We start from the raw sequence: 13,335 nt of genomic DNA, 5'->3' as shown, positions 1-13,335 counted from the left end.
ATGCAATGGTGTGCACTAGACCTGATATTGCTCACGCAGTTGGTGTTGTCAGTAAATTTCTCGAAAATCTGTGAAAAGAGCATTGGGAAGCTGTGAAGTGGATACTCAGGTATCTTATAGGAAGCTCAAATGAATGCTTGTTTTTTGGAGCATCAAATCCAATCTTGAAAGGATATACAGATTCTGATATGGCAGGTAACCTTATTAACAGAAAATCCACTACTGGATATTTGCTTACTTTTTCAGGGGGAGCTATATCATGATAGTCAAAGTTGCAAAAGTGTGTTGCACTATCTACAACTGAAGCTGAGTGTATTGCGGCTACTGAAGCCGGCAAGGAGATGATATGGCTAAAACGATTTCTTCAAGAGCTTGGTTTGTATCAGATGGAGTATATTGTCTATTGTGACAGCCAGAGTGCAATAGACTTAAGCAAGAACTCCATGAACCATGCAAGAACAAACCACATCAACGTCAGATATCATTGGATTCGTGAGAATGTGGAGAATGAATCATTTCACGTCAAAAAGATTCACACAAGAGAAAATCCTGCAGATATGCTGACCAAGATGATACCGAAAGACAAGTTTGAGTTATGCAAAGAACTTGTGGGTATGATCTCTCTCTAAAAAAGTTGAAGATACCTTCTTCCAGTAATTAGGACTAGAGGGGGAGATTTATTGAATCCATCCCATTTTTTATTAAACTTTAGCTATTCAATTGGTACAAGCAATTGTTAAAAAGGAATAGTAATTGGAGTTGAAAATAAAAGATTTGGTGGTTGACAAATTGGTAAGATTCGCAACCATTCTTGACTTTGCTATATTTACATATGTCATTAGTGACATAGACATGGTTTTATCCTTTTATAAATAGAGCATTCTTGCTCTTTGTAGAATACACCAAGTTAGAGAGAAAACCCATTTTGAGAGCAAAGTGAGGTATTTCGTAGACCATATAAGAAAATAGTCTGTGAAGAAAAATAGAGTGTGAGCGATATTTTAGTAAGACGGAAACCAAAAGAGTGTTGTTCCTTTTGAGTGTGTAGTAGTCACTTTGAGTATTGTATTCGTGACTACACAGTGTAAAATTCCTTACTATAGTAATATCAATTGCTCCTCTTGGCCCGTGATTTTTTCCCTTATTCAGAAGGGTTTCCACATAAAATTCTTGGTGTCGTTATTTTCTCATTTTATTTCCATTACTTTTACCATATATATTTTTTTGCTCGTCCGCGTTTTCCCAACAGAAAGTTGAGGAACACATTACACCTTAGGTGGATCGGGAGTAGAAAGTTAAGGACATTATAAGAATGAGTTAAAAAAATTGTTGAGGCTCCTTTTGGGTTAAAATCGAAGGGACAAATTTGTGCAGGTCTAGGTCCAAAATAGACAATACCTTAATAATTAGACTGAGATAGTTACAAGTTAGTTAACGAGGAAGCATATAATAATGTCAGTTCTAGCAGTTACTAATAAGCATTTAAAGTTAAAAGAACACCTGCTCCATTAAATCTCTTACATCCCTGCCCTCTTTACTACTTCGAGCAGCACCTAGCTCTACTCTGGATGCTCTTTCAGCAAATTTTAATGTGCTGGTGGTTTCTGAATGTGAACCAACTTCAGGATTAAGCTGTACAAACATAAGTGTCTTTGCTTGACCACCTGTATAACAAAATAAAAATATATGCAAGTGTCAACAGCCGGGGATATAACGATCCATTTGAACTTATTGCAGAATTGCAAATGTTGGATAAATTTATATCCTAGAGGGTACTCAAACATCATAAATAAATAGTGTTAAACTCATGGTATTTTGAAAGATGGCAAATTTGTATCGAAAAGGTAACGTCAACATGTTCCATCGAATATGTTCCAGCGAATTTAAGTTTGAATAGGATTACACGTTTTAGTGAAACAAAGCGTTAGCGTTCAATAATGTTTTCTTATTTAACTAAGGAAAACTATGTAGAATGCAGACTTTTTCCTAAGCTAAATAAGGAAAATCTGTTTTCCTAAGCTAAATAAGGAAAATCACGCAAGGAATTTTCTTTCAATGTAAAGTACAAAGAGAAGACCTAATGCTACAAGGTTTTGTTCCAGTGACAATTTTCCAGCGACAAAGGGTGGAAACAAAGTCCAAAGTTGAGTTCAACAATTCAACAAAGATTTGATGCAGCAAAGTTAAAGTTGAAGAAGGAGTTGAAGATGCGGCGAAGACGAGTTCCGCACAATGTAGGAATCCTACGCGTGAGCTTCTAAGTTTCATGAGAAAAAGGAAGCAGACACAAATAGGATTTCTAGGTGAAATAGGTTTTGGATTCAAGTCCAAATCTATAAATAGCGCCTCGCTTCAGAATAATTGCGCACTTACATAGAGAGAAGATCAAAACACGATCAAGAGGTTGAGAGACTCTTGAGATTTATTGGGAGTATTGCAATTTGTGAGAAAAAATTGTAAGATTGTAATTAAGAGTTTTGATTATAATCTGAGTCTTGTGAGCAGAAGTTGTTCGACAAGTTGTGGAACTTGAAGAACATTAGAAGATATAAAACCGGGGTTTTTTGTGTTTTCGGGTAGCTAGAAATTAGAGTTTATAATTTCTTAGCTTGGAATTAGAGTTTATAATTCCTTTAGGAATTATAGTTTATAGTTCCTTAGGTTACATAACTTTGTAATCTTTTGTTGAGACTTGAAGTTTAGTAAAGTGGAGTTAAATCCTATAGAAGTGTAGGTCATGGTTTTTACCCTTGAGAGTTGCGGTTTTCCGCGATAAAATATTATTTTATTATTTTATTTGCTTCACAAAACGTAACTCATATGCAAAGGAACATATAGAATAAACCTATTCCTTAGGAAAAATTGGGGGTCAAAATTCCAACAAATAGTTCAGTACTAAATAAGCAAGACTAGTCATCAGATAAGTACCCGAGATGTAAAAGATAATATTGCAGGGAGATAGAAACTACCTAGTGTGGCCAAAATCTATTTCGGAACCATATTGGAGGTTCTCAACCAAAACATATTCTATTTTTCATTGAAATACCTCCGATGCACTTGCTTATGATTCATGCTCAATTGTTTCTGAAGCAATCAAAAGACTGTCCTGATTAACTCTACTAATACTGCCCTTATTCCAAAGGTTGACTGTCCTGACAGTGCTAGCCAACATAGACCAATTTCATGTTGTAATGTATTGTACCAGTTGCCTGACTTGAATATCACCCCATGTGCAAGATTGTAAAACTGACTCAATTTTTGCTGATGATCTAATGGTATTTTGCAACAGAGAGGAACACTCTATGCTAAGGGCGAGGGAAGCAGTGGAACAATTGAGTGCAGCCATATGTTTGATTGCAAATTTTGAGACGTCTAGCATCTTTATAGTTGGATCTTCTGACCAAATGAAGGATATATTGCTGGTTACATATGTTTGATTGCAAATTTTGAGAAGTCTAGTATCTATATAGTGGGATCTACTGACCAAATCAAGGATATATTGCTGGTTACACTCTAGGGCTATTTCCAATAAGATATTTGGCACTGCCTATATCCTCTAAGAAGTGTAAACAGTTAGTGTGTCAATAACTAATTGACAAGATTACAAGCATGCTTAGTACTGCTTATGCTAAACAATTATCCTATGCAGGAAGATTTCAAGTTCTGAATGCTGCGTTTTTCTCTATACATAGCTTTGGGGATCTGCCTTTATCTTGCCGCAGAGCATATTGAAATAGGTGGATAGAAAGTGCAGGGAATATATGTGCGGGATCTCAGAAGGACCGAGGAAACCATGTGTCGTCTCTTGGGACAAAGTTTGTCTACGAAAGAATAGAGGACTTAAATGTGAAAGAACGCAGAACTTGGAATGTAGATTCAGTGGGGAAGTTACTTTGGAAGCTAGTTGTGGGTAAGAATGCACTATGGATAAGATGCTGTCTATGTGATTTATATGAAAAATGACGATAGTATCTAGGGACATAAAGCTCCACTGGGTAGTAGTTTTTACCGGAGGAAAATCAACTCTTTGAAGGATAGGATGGTCATACGGTATTAACTGCTAAAGGAGTATTCTGCTATTCTTCATCACTAGTAGTTATTAACATCTTATGGGGGAGCAAAGGAAGATCTGGACGTTGCAGATCTTGTGTGGACATATGTAGCCCAGCCAAGGCATAAAGTTATACTGTGTTTAGCACTTTAGGGGATGCTGCTTAGACTCGTTATACTAAAGATGCAAGTGGATGATCGATGCTGTCTGCAGTGCTGGCGTCACATGTACATAAGGGGTTTCAATCGACACCCTAACTCAGAAAATTAAACTTTGTGACCAGGTAAAAATATTTTTAGTGTATATATCTGACATACTGACGTCCCTTCACTTCTTCGAGGATTTACTTCTTTATATTTTGACCCCTACTAGTGAAAATTCTTGTTCCTCCACAGTCTGTCTGTGTGAGATATGTCTCAGAGACTTCGGAGACTAGCTCCCACTTGTTTGCTGATTGTGCATGGATCACTTTATTCAGGAATGAATTAATTCTGTAGAATAGCACTAACATTCAGGTAGGGGATAAATAAAAAAGAGTACCTAATGAAGTCTGAAGGACTTGAGTCAGCTTGCTGTTTCTGTATGGGACATGGGCATTCTTTTGTGCCAAAGAATAAATGACATCTCCAAGGGCAGATAATGACTTATTTATATGCTGCGCCTCTTTCAGTCTATCGCCAGTCACCTCAGAGCGGTCGACTCTTTCACTTCCAGCAAGGTCCACCAAATGAAGACTACTACGCATGGATGAACCACTCTTAATATCCATCCCACGAACATGAATAGTGACAACACTGTGCACATATTGCAGCTAATCTCAGTATGATATAGTAAATCACTCATAACAAAAAAGACAAGATATGTACTTCAAACTTCAAAGTATGTAGATGAACTCTGTAGAGTTGTTATACGGAACCTGTGCGATCGACTACTTCTTTCATTCATTGCAGTGGAACCTCTTGCTCGATTTCTTAGTCCAATATCCATCAAATTTAAGACATCAGAGGTCTTGTTTACTGTATGCATGCTTGCTTCTGGAACAGCTAATCCGTTAGGCTGGGGGGCGGACACTATCCCAAGTGTGTGCAAATCAAGGAAAACAGTTAACCGGATGCATGTTATAAGCAAATCTGAGATGGTCATTTTGGAAATAAATTGAAAATGCAAGACAAAGCAGTAACAGCAAAGAGGAAGGAAGGAAGAATCAAAACTGTAGAAGATTTCAGACTGGTCGATCATTTGATGTTTGAAAGTAACAAAGTAGATACCATGCAGAATATAAAAGGATATTTCCTTGGTGAACCATCACTTGAGAGTAAGTCACGAACTTGTTCGTTATATATTTCCATCATTTGAACTGTAATTTCATATGTGAAGGTGTTCACTCTCGTTTGAGAAATTCTGAAAATATCATTTAAAGCTCGATAATTGACACCCCAATTCTCCTCGGTTGCTTTGTCTGGGCCAGTCTGTAGGTCAATTAAGTTTGACTTCAGGAAAGTAAAACAACTTTAACATATTTAACAAATTTAGATACCAAAGTTCATTTACCATGGTGTATGTTTTCCCTGATCCAGTCTGACCATAGGCAAATATACACACATTATATCCGTCAAGCACGGACTGTATTAATGGCTGAATATCTGAATATACATCAGCTGTAGAAGAGTAGGAAGGTGAATATATATTGGAATTCATTATGCAGAATAGAGATATAAGAATTCATAATATGGAAGAATCTGAAAACCTTGTGTTGCAGCTGGATTATAGACCTTATTAAACTTGAAAGACCTGCGGCCTTCCTTTCCTTGTTTGGAAGGATTTACAATAATCAGCTCTCCATTTTCTCCAATGTATTCAACAACTGATTGCTTTTCCTTCTGTCCACGAAGGAATGGCCTAATTCGACAATATACTCTGATATTTCCTAATTGGAAAATAAACGTAAGTAGATGAACAAGAACGGTGTTTAATTTTCGGTCCTCAAAATTATGAAGATCACTATGTTATCACACCTTTTAGCTCCTGCACCTCATTGTGCAGTTTGCGATTCTCAGCAAGGAGTGCAGAGTAGTTTGCAGCTGCATGTCCAAGTGCTGTAACTTTTGCACCTGTAATCGAAATTTGATTTCATGAGGAAAATCCATAAGTCCATGTTAAAACTTGTCTTGCTATCTTATACTTATACGGCCTTCAGTAAACAACATTAGTATAACACTTCAAGCAGCTGAAATGACCTAGTTGATTGAATTCCTCTCCGTAGCTCTGCTGAGTTTTCACCAGTTCTTGCCTTATTGACTGAGAAGAAAATTTCAGTTCCTGAACAATCATGGAGGTCCAAGTCATACGTTCTACATAAATGACATGTTAGGAAAAATTTGAAAAGAAGAAATGAGATCAAGCATACACGCAGTGCGCCCAGATGGAATTCTGTAAATATTTGGTAAATATGCTCCTTCTTCGTCCAACTGCGAGATTGTGATTCAATAAATGTCTCAAGTTCCTTTATCCTATTTCTTGATTCTGTCAAAAGGCTCATGGCCTCCTTCAACTTCTCCTCAAGTTCTTGTTGAGCTTTTGTAGCCTTTTCTTTCATTTCTAGGGTGTGTTGTTCATACAATCTTTTAGCTATTTCCATTTCTTGCTTCAAATCTGCGATTTCTCGCCTATGATCTTCCTTCTCATTCGATTTATACGAGTTCTTAACTGTTTCTAATTCTTGCTTCAAAGCTGTGATTTCTTGTTTATGTTTTTCCTTCTCTTTCGATTCATACGATTTCTTAACTATTTCCAGTTCTTGCTTTAAAGCTGTGATTTCTTGACTATTAGCTTCCTTCCCTTTCAATTCATACGATTTCTTAACTATTTCCAATTCTTGCTTCAAAGCTGTGATTTCTTGACTATTATCTTCCTTCTGTTTCAATTCATATGATTTCTTAAGTGTTCCCATTTCTTGCTTCAAAGCTGTAATTTCTTTATTATCTTCCTTCTCTTTCGATTCATATGATTTCTTAACTACTTCCAGCTCTTTCTTCAATGCTGTGATTCTTTTACCATGATCTTCATTCTCTTTCAATTCATAGGACTTCATAGCCATTTCCAGTTCTTGCTTCAATGCGGCAATTTGATCGTCCTTCTCTTTCAATATAGACACATCCTGCTCCTCAATTTTCTTCTTCTCTTCTGCTTTGCTCTTCTCATTCTGCATGCGATTTCAAAAACAAAGAAATAGTAAAACTGAAGATTGTAGAGAAAAATGATGGAGCTGAATTTTTTGGAAGTACCTAGATTCTAGCATCATATTCTTTGCAGTCTGTTGTGGGGAATTTGAGATAATACGAGAAAATATAAACGCGAAAAACAAGACAACAGATTTACGTGGTTCACCAATAAATTGGCTACGTCCACGGGAAGAGAGGGAGCGGTTTTATTATGGAGAGGCAAAAACAGAATTACAATATGGGGTTTGCCATAGCGTCTATACATATATATTGCTAAGCTACGCCCTAACAGGCTTGGGCCCAACATACAGAATTGACAGGTCAATAACGGATTCAAGGCATTCAACACAGTCAATAACGGATTTCACTTGACAAGATTAACAAACAAATTATACACGACACTTCTATACAGAAGCAATAGAGAGTACTGTTAATCTGAGAAAGTAATGATAATGTCCTCAATCATGAGAGGAAGAAATAGGATAAAGCATAGCTGGTTTAATTTTCAGGATATCTGGTTCGTGTGATATAGTAAGTGTAAAAGCATACGAAATTAAAGAAGAACTTACTGAACATTGAGCTAGCAATGCGGCGGAAAGAAAACTGGAAAATTACCTTAATCTGATGAAGCTGGTTCATGACAATCTGAAATGCAGAAGAGGTGGACGTGTAAAGGCAGTAATTGTGGAAGCGTAATAATCGCAAACTTTGAACTTTTCCTAGAATGTGAAGTCCATAACTACCTGTGTCTCTTCACTAGTCCCAGTTGCAAGGTCTTCCATGATTCTGATCCTTGACTGGTATTTCTCTTCACGAGACTTGAATAGATTGCTTTGCTGCAGGCACAGAAAGAAAAATAATATGAAATAAATCCATTGAAAAGAGAAATTGAGAATACAGCTGGTCAGTTACATATTGTACCGCTCTAAGATGTTCAGCTTGAGTAGATATCCGCCGCTCAATTTCTTGCACCACTTTTCTCAATAGGCACGCTACACGCTGAAAGATTTAGACATCCAATTAATGTTAGATCATATAGAATAGAAATTCCAAAAGTCATATGCAAATTAAGTGCAGACTTGAGGTATCTCTCCATTCTTCCTCTCAACGCTTTCATCAAGAATCCCATTTACAACACTTAGAAGTGACTGCGTTGGGGCAATCTGAAAATAAAGAATGAAATGAGTGGAACAAGTACAAACTCAAATTATGAATAAAACTTATGCAAGTAGCAAGATAGCTTCATTGACAAAAGGGAGGGTGGAACTTTTTACTAACATTCAAACTGTTAGATCTCATCATTTCCGAAATCCTTGCAGCAGGAATTTCAGAGTGGCTCCCTTGTTTAAGCTGAAATACTTCATGGAACCTATGTCCGACGTGGTGTATTAAAGCGGCTGATGGCTCTACGAAGTTCAGAATGAAGACATGACATGTGGAGTTTGGAGAAGTAGCAAGAGCAAAGAGTTATTTACCTAATTTAACAATTTCTTAAGTTCTTAAAACCCAAGAAGAGCAAAAGAGCATTAATGATTGCAAATAAAATAGCAAACGGCTATACAATCTGTAGACATGTTTTTATGTTGCATATTACATCAATACCTGTCGCTACAGGACTTCTCAACACTCGCTGGAATTTTGAATCTGAACCTGTCTTCATCCGTTCTCGTGGGGATGGGGTAGAGTGAGTTCTTGATGAAAATTCTTCTATGTATGAAACATCACCACATCCCGAATTTTCATCCAACACTTTCCATCTTCTGCTTGCATCAGCCCCATATTTACTGGATAATACTGTGCTCGAATTGTATCCTCCATCATTCAGCTTAAATTCTGCCCGAAGTGTTAAAAGGCTTTCCAGTACTATCTTCATGGAACCCTGGACAATTCATCATTGTTAATACATCTAAAATGAAAAATAGATGGCAATTAACTAAATGCAAGTAATGCAGGATAACACTTTTCTACAAATGGAAAAAGTTATACAACTCAAATGGCCTGCAGAGTTAAGCTAGCGTCTGGCCATATATTCGGGATCAGATTTTTTTATCTTCAAATATTTGTTTGACCATGAAATTTCAAGTGGGCTCGGACCTGTTGTATTTTTGAGACTTCCCCAAGTAAAATGCATGTCCAAACACAACTTTAAAGCCTCAAATTTTCAAGTTTTAACTTCAAATAGCCAAACGGGAGAACAAGGACTTCCTATAATCATAAGTAGAAATGAACTACATGAGTTAGTTATGACATGAGAACCTGTTCCAAGTCTGATATGTAGAACCTGGGCAAGCCCATTTCATCCATAGCAGACAAAAACCTTCTAATATTTTCTGAACGTAGCTGTGGAGAATGTACTGTACCACCACACTAGAAGAAAAGATAGAGTTAAATCAACAAACAAAGACATAATTACTCCAGCATACTGTAAAATCAAAATATTATAAACTACCTCAGGTACAGAACCTGGTTTCAACTTATTCAATAATTGGCATAAGACAGAACCATCAACCAACAATGCTCGTAAATCCTCATCAGAAGCATTTATTGGCAAACTCAAGTGAGGAAGAACACTATTAAACCATTCTACCAATTTTGCCCGTTGCTTAGCTGTAGAAACAATAAAGCACAGTCAGGGGAATTAGCCAGATCAAGAGTTTGATCAGCCTATATGGAATAAATGGTTTGTCCCTTCATCCTCACCATTACCACTTGACAAAGGCTCAAAGACGTCCCCACTACTATACACACTTGAGTTGTTCCGTCTACCATAATCTTTGGCTACGCGATCCAGGATAGAGTTCATGATGGTAAACTAGTGCTCAACATTCAATTCGGAAGATATCTGCATCACATATATAAAGTAGAAATGCTCAAATCAAGAAGGTCATAACAAGCGAAACAGTCTGTGATTGTTTCATCTATATGCTCAACTCAAATATACCTCACTGCAATCTTTCATCAATGTTTAGACCATCACTGAATGAAGCGAAAAGCAAGAAATCCTTGTATTCACTTGTAGACTAAGGGGTCGTTTGGTAGCTGGTTAGTCATGTATGTTATTCATGTATTATATTTAATTCCACCTTCTATCCTGTCTACAAAAATACACAAATTCGCTCGTAACTTATACATGTATTATAGTTGTATGGATTTCTAAACTGCAAACCAAACACCATATTAATTTTATAGATGAATAGCTTATCTCCTAATGAGTTACCAAATGTGGTATTATTTGTGCAACAATCAGGTCTTGCATAACTCGCATCCATACCAGCTACCAAACTACCCCAAGTAGTAGGTTTAATCTTGAAGCGAAAAGAAAGAAATAAAGTGCACTTTATTGAAGTGAAGATTACAACTTATGGTAAAATTAATAATTATCAAATGTACATAATTAATGAATTTAGTACTATAGTAATTAATCAAATTGCAATTAAAATAACTAATTTCAACACCCAATATACAATAATGTCAATATTAATCTTGCCCTTCAAAGTTGAGACTCAAAGAATCTCCACTTTTATCATAAGATGGTCACAAAATAACATGATACCAGAGCAAGGTCAAGCGTTGGAGCTTCACCCTCACTCCTAAACAAAATATAATAATATAGGCCCAAGCGTTGTCGTTCTGTTAACAATATAATCTTTTAAATGAGATAGTGACACAATTAATTAATCGTACCAAATATGGAAATCAAGAACAAAAAATCTAGGATACCCATGAATGAATAAAGCTAAAATAACAAATAGATTTTTTTTTTTAAACAACTGATATTCTGAAGGAAGAGGAGAAACAGAAAAGAACCTGTGAAGGCATAAATTAAATTGTGCAGCTTCTTATTCAGAAAACAACATCTTTATTTATTGCTATTATTGGAAAATAGTGTCATGAATATTTGATAGTGAGATGTAAGTATTAGGAAGTTTCAGTTATTATTGCATGTTGTGCACCGTTAATTCAATACCTGACCGTTTTCCGTTTACATAGGACATCTCAGGTCCATTTTTTCTCCACTTCTTATTTGTGCTTATGTGATCCCTCATCTTAAAATTAGGTAAACGATGCCATTGAGTCATTGAATCAAGGTGACCAAAAAGTTCCAAATTTATTTTAAAGAATGGTGTGTATAAATAAACTTCCCCTTAATTTAGGCTTGTTTTTTTTAAAAAAAAAATAGTTTTTGGGTACATGCGTTGCACGTGTATCCAAGCAAGGACTCATTCATGTTATCGTTTCCAACACTTTCCATATTGAGCATAAATTTATGTGTATAAAATCACTTAATTGAAACAAATAGCCAACATGAACAATGAATCATCTAATACAAAATTAAACACATAAATATCATTTTTAGACATTAATAATCAAAACAACAGTGAGAAAAACATATTAAATAAAACAATGGAAGAACAAAGATTTTCGCCAATAGGGGTTCAAAATAAGAAGAACTAAACACATGAAGGCTCAACATATCATATCATCATATCATATCATATCATATATCATATATTAATATAAGTGGGAAGCTCTATAGTGAAAAGTTGAATTACCCTTTTGCCCTTTTAATAAATTATAATTTAATTTATTATTTAATTAAATATAAATATTTTTATTACACAATGATACATACATACATACACACACATACATATATATATACACACACACACACACAAACACACACACACACACACACACATGTATGTATGTATGCATGTATGTATATATTGTTGGGTTATGGGTCTTTTTTTCCTTCCTATGTGGATAAATAAAAGCCCAATTTGGACCAACCCATTTTTGTCCATAAGCCCATTCTTATGAGGCAAATATAAACCTATTTAGGGTCTTATTTTCAGATATACAGAGAGTTTTTTAGCAGCCAAAAAGAGAGAAAAAGAGCAGATTTTCGCAGTCAAATTTCAGCCATAACAGCCAACTTCAAATTGCGATTCCCGCTTCGTTTCTTGTCCGATTGAGCTGATTTTTGGACAGCATATTAACTTCATCTCAATCTTTGATTAAGAACTGACAGAGTTGGATTTGGTGGCCTGCAGCTTCAGTTTTGCTGTCGTGAATAGTAGCTGCGAAATTGGTGATTTTGCTCCTTTAATTCTCTAGATTTGGTGCAATCTTATTTTGTTGTTGCTCGTTGTTTGACACTTGTTTTGTGGCCAATTTTGGAGAACAATATTGTAAATCTTGGTGATTATAGTGGAGTTTTTGGTCCCGTGGTTTTTTACTCTTCACATCGAAGGGTTTTCCACGTAAATCTTGGTGTCTTGTGTGATTGGTTTATTATTGTCTTGTTATATTTGTTTGGTTGAATTACTTGCTGTCTTACTATCATATTGCTTGTGGTTGTTTGTTTTCTCTTGGTTCAAATCGAAAAGGGAAAGTATAGACTTGGGTATTCTTCCGCTATTATCCTGTCAGGCATTCTTTGTTAGTGCCTTGTCTTTCCCAACAAAGTGGTATCAGAGCATTGGTTATTGTTGATTGTCATTTTGAATGATGGAGGCAAATATGAGCAAAATGGTGTGTTTAACTGGTAGTAACTATCATATTTGGAAAGGCAAGATGAAAGATCTTCTATTTGTCAAGAAGATGCATTTACCTGTGTTTGCTTCTAATAAGCCTCGGTCTTTGAATGATGAAGAATGGGAATTTGAGCATCTGCAGGTTTGTGGCTATATTAGACAATGGATTGAAGATAATGTTAGAAATCATATTGTGAATGAGACACATGCCAAAAGTTTGTGGGACAAACTCAAGACACTTTATGCTTCGAAGACTGGCAACAACAAGTTGTTCCTATTGAAACAATTAATGAATATCAGGTATAAAGAGGGCACTCCTATTTCTGATCATATTAATGATTTTCAGGGTGTTCTTGACCAGCTGTCCGGAATGGGTGTAAAGTTTGATGATGAGATACAGGGACTTTGGCTTCTTAATACTCTGCCAGACTCTTGGGAAACTCTTCGAGTTTCTTTAACTAATTCTGCTCCCAGTGGTGTTGTAACCATGGAATATACTAAGAGTGGTGTCTTGAATGAAGAA

At 36.0% G+C, this 13,335-nt stretch overlaps 1 protein-coding gene and 1 long non-coding RNA gene across 3 annotated transcripts in view; one reads left to right on the top strand and one right to left on the bottom strand.

Annotated features, from left to right (window-relative positions):
- LOC101262090 (kinesin-like protein KIN-14P) overlaps positions 1-11,158 on the bottom strand; it is a 28,520-nt gene extending 17,362 nt beyond the window's left edge. Inside the window, exons 1-19 of one of the 2 annotated variants that reach the window (XM_069292511.1) lie at positions 11,080-11,158; positions 9,973-10,114; positions 9,722-9,879; positions 9,529-9,639; positions 8,875-9,151; positions 8,551-8,678; positions 8,352-8,435; positions 8,194-8,271; positions 8,016-8,108; positions 7,888-7,917; positions 6,459-7,253; positions 6,289-6,370; positions 6,067-6,162; positions 5,799-5,978; positions 5,603-5,709; positions 5,342-5,520; positions 4,968-5,132; positions 4,592-4,845; positions 1,501-1,664 (exon numbers count right to left, since the gene is read on the bottom strand). In XM_069292511.1, coding sequence (XP_069148612.1) covers positions 1,501-1,664; positions 4,592-4,845; positions 4,968-5,132; positions 5,342-5,520; positions 5,603-5,709; positions 5,799-5,978; positions 6,067-6,162; positions 6,289-6,370; positions 6,459-7,253; positions 7,888-7,917; positions 8,016-8,108; positions 8,194-8,271; positions 8,352-8,435; positions 8,551-8,678; positions 8,875-9,151; positions 9,529-9,639; positions 9,722-9,879; positions 9,973-10,075 — 3,084 coding nt within the window. In that variant the 5' untranslated portion in view covers positions 10,076-10,114; positions 11,080-11,158. Of the gene's footprint in view, positions 1-1,500; positions 1,665-4,591; positions 4,846-4,967; positions 5,133-5,341; positions 5,521-5,602; positions 5,710-5,798; positions 5,979-6,066; positions 6,163-6,288; positions 6,371-6,458; positions 7,254-7,887; positions 7,918-8,015; positions 8,109-8,193; positions 8,272-8,351; positions 8,436-8,550; positions 8,679-8,874; positions 9,152-9,528; positions 9,640-9,721; positions 9,880-9,972; positions 10,115-10,213; positions 10,549-11,079 lie in introns of those variants that run through there. The other variant, XM_069292512.1, reaches the window with a different exon arrangement.
- LOC112940466 (uncharacterized) lies at positions 2,719-5,491 on the top strand. Its single transcript, XR_003244688.2, has 2 exons — positions 2,719-4,334; positions 4,722-5,491. It is a non-coding gene; the product is annotated as an uncharacterized lncRNA (long non-coding RNA).
- Positions 11,159-13,335: the final 2,177 nt, after the last annotated feature.

This window comes from Solanum lycopersicum, chromosome 12 (genome assembly GCF_036512215.1).
Source record: "Solanum lycopersicum chromosome 12, SLM_r2.1".
Taxonomy (NCBI): domain Eukaryota; kingdom Viridiplantae; phylum Streptophyta; class Magnoliopsida; order Solanales; family Solanaceae; genus Solanum; species Solanum lycopersicum.
The sequence above is the reverse complement of the archived record's forward strand: the minus strand, read 5'-3'. Positions and strand labels throughout refer to the sequence as shown.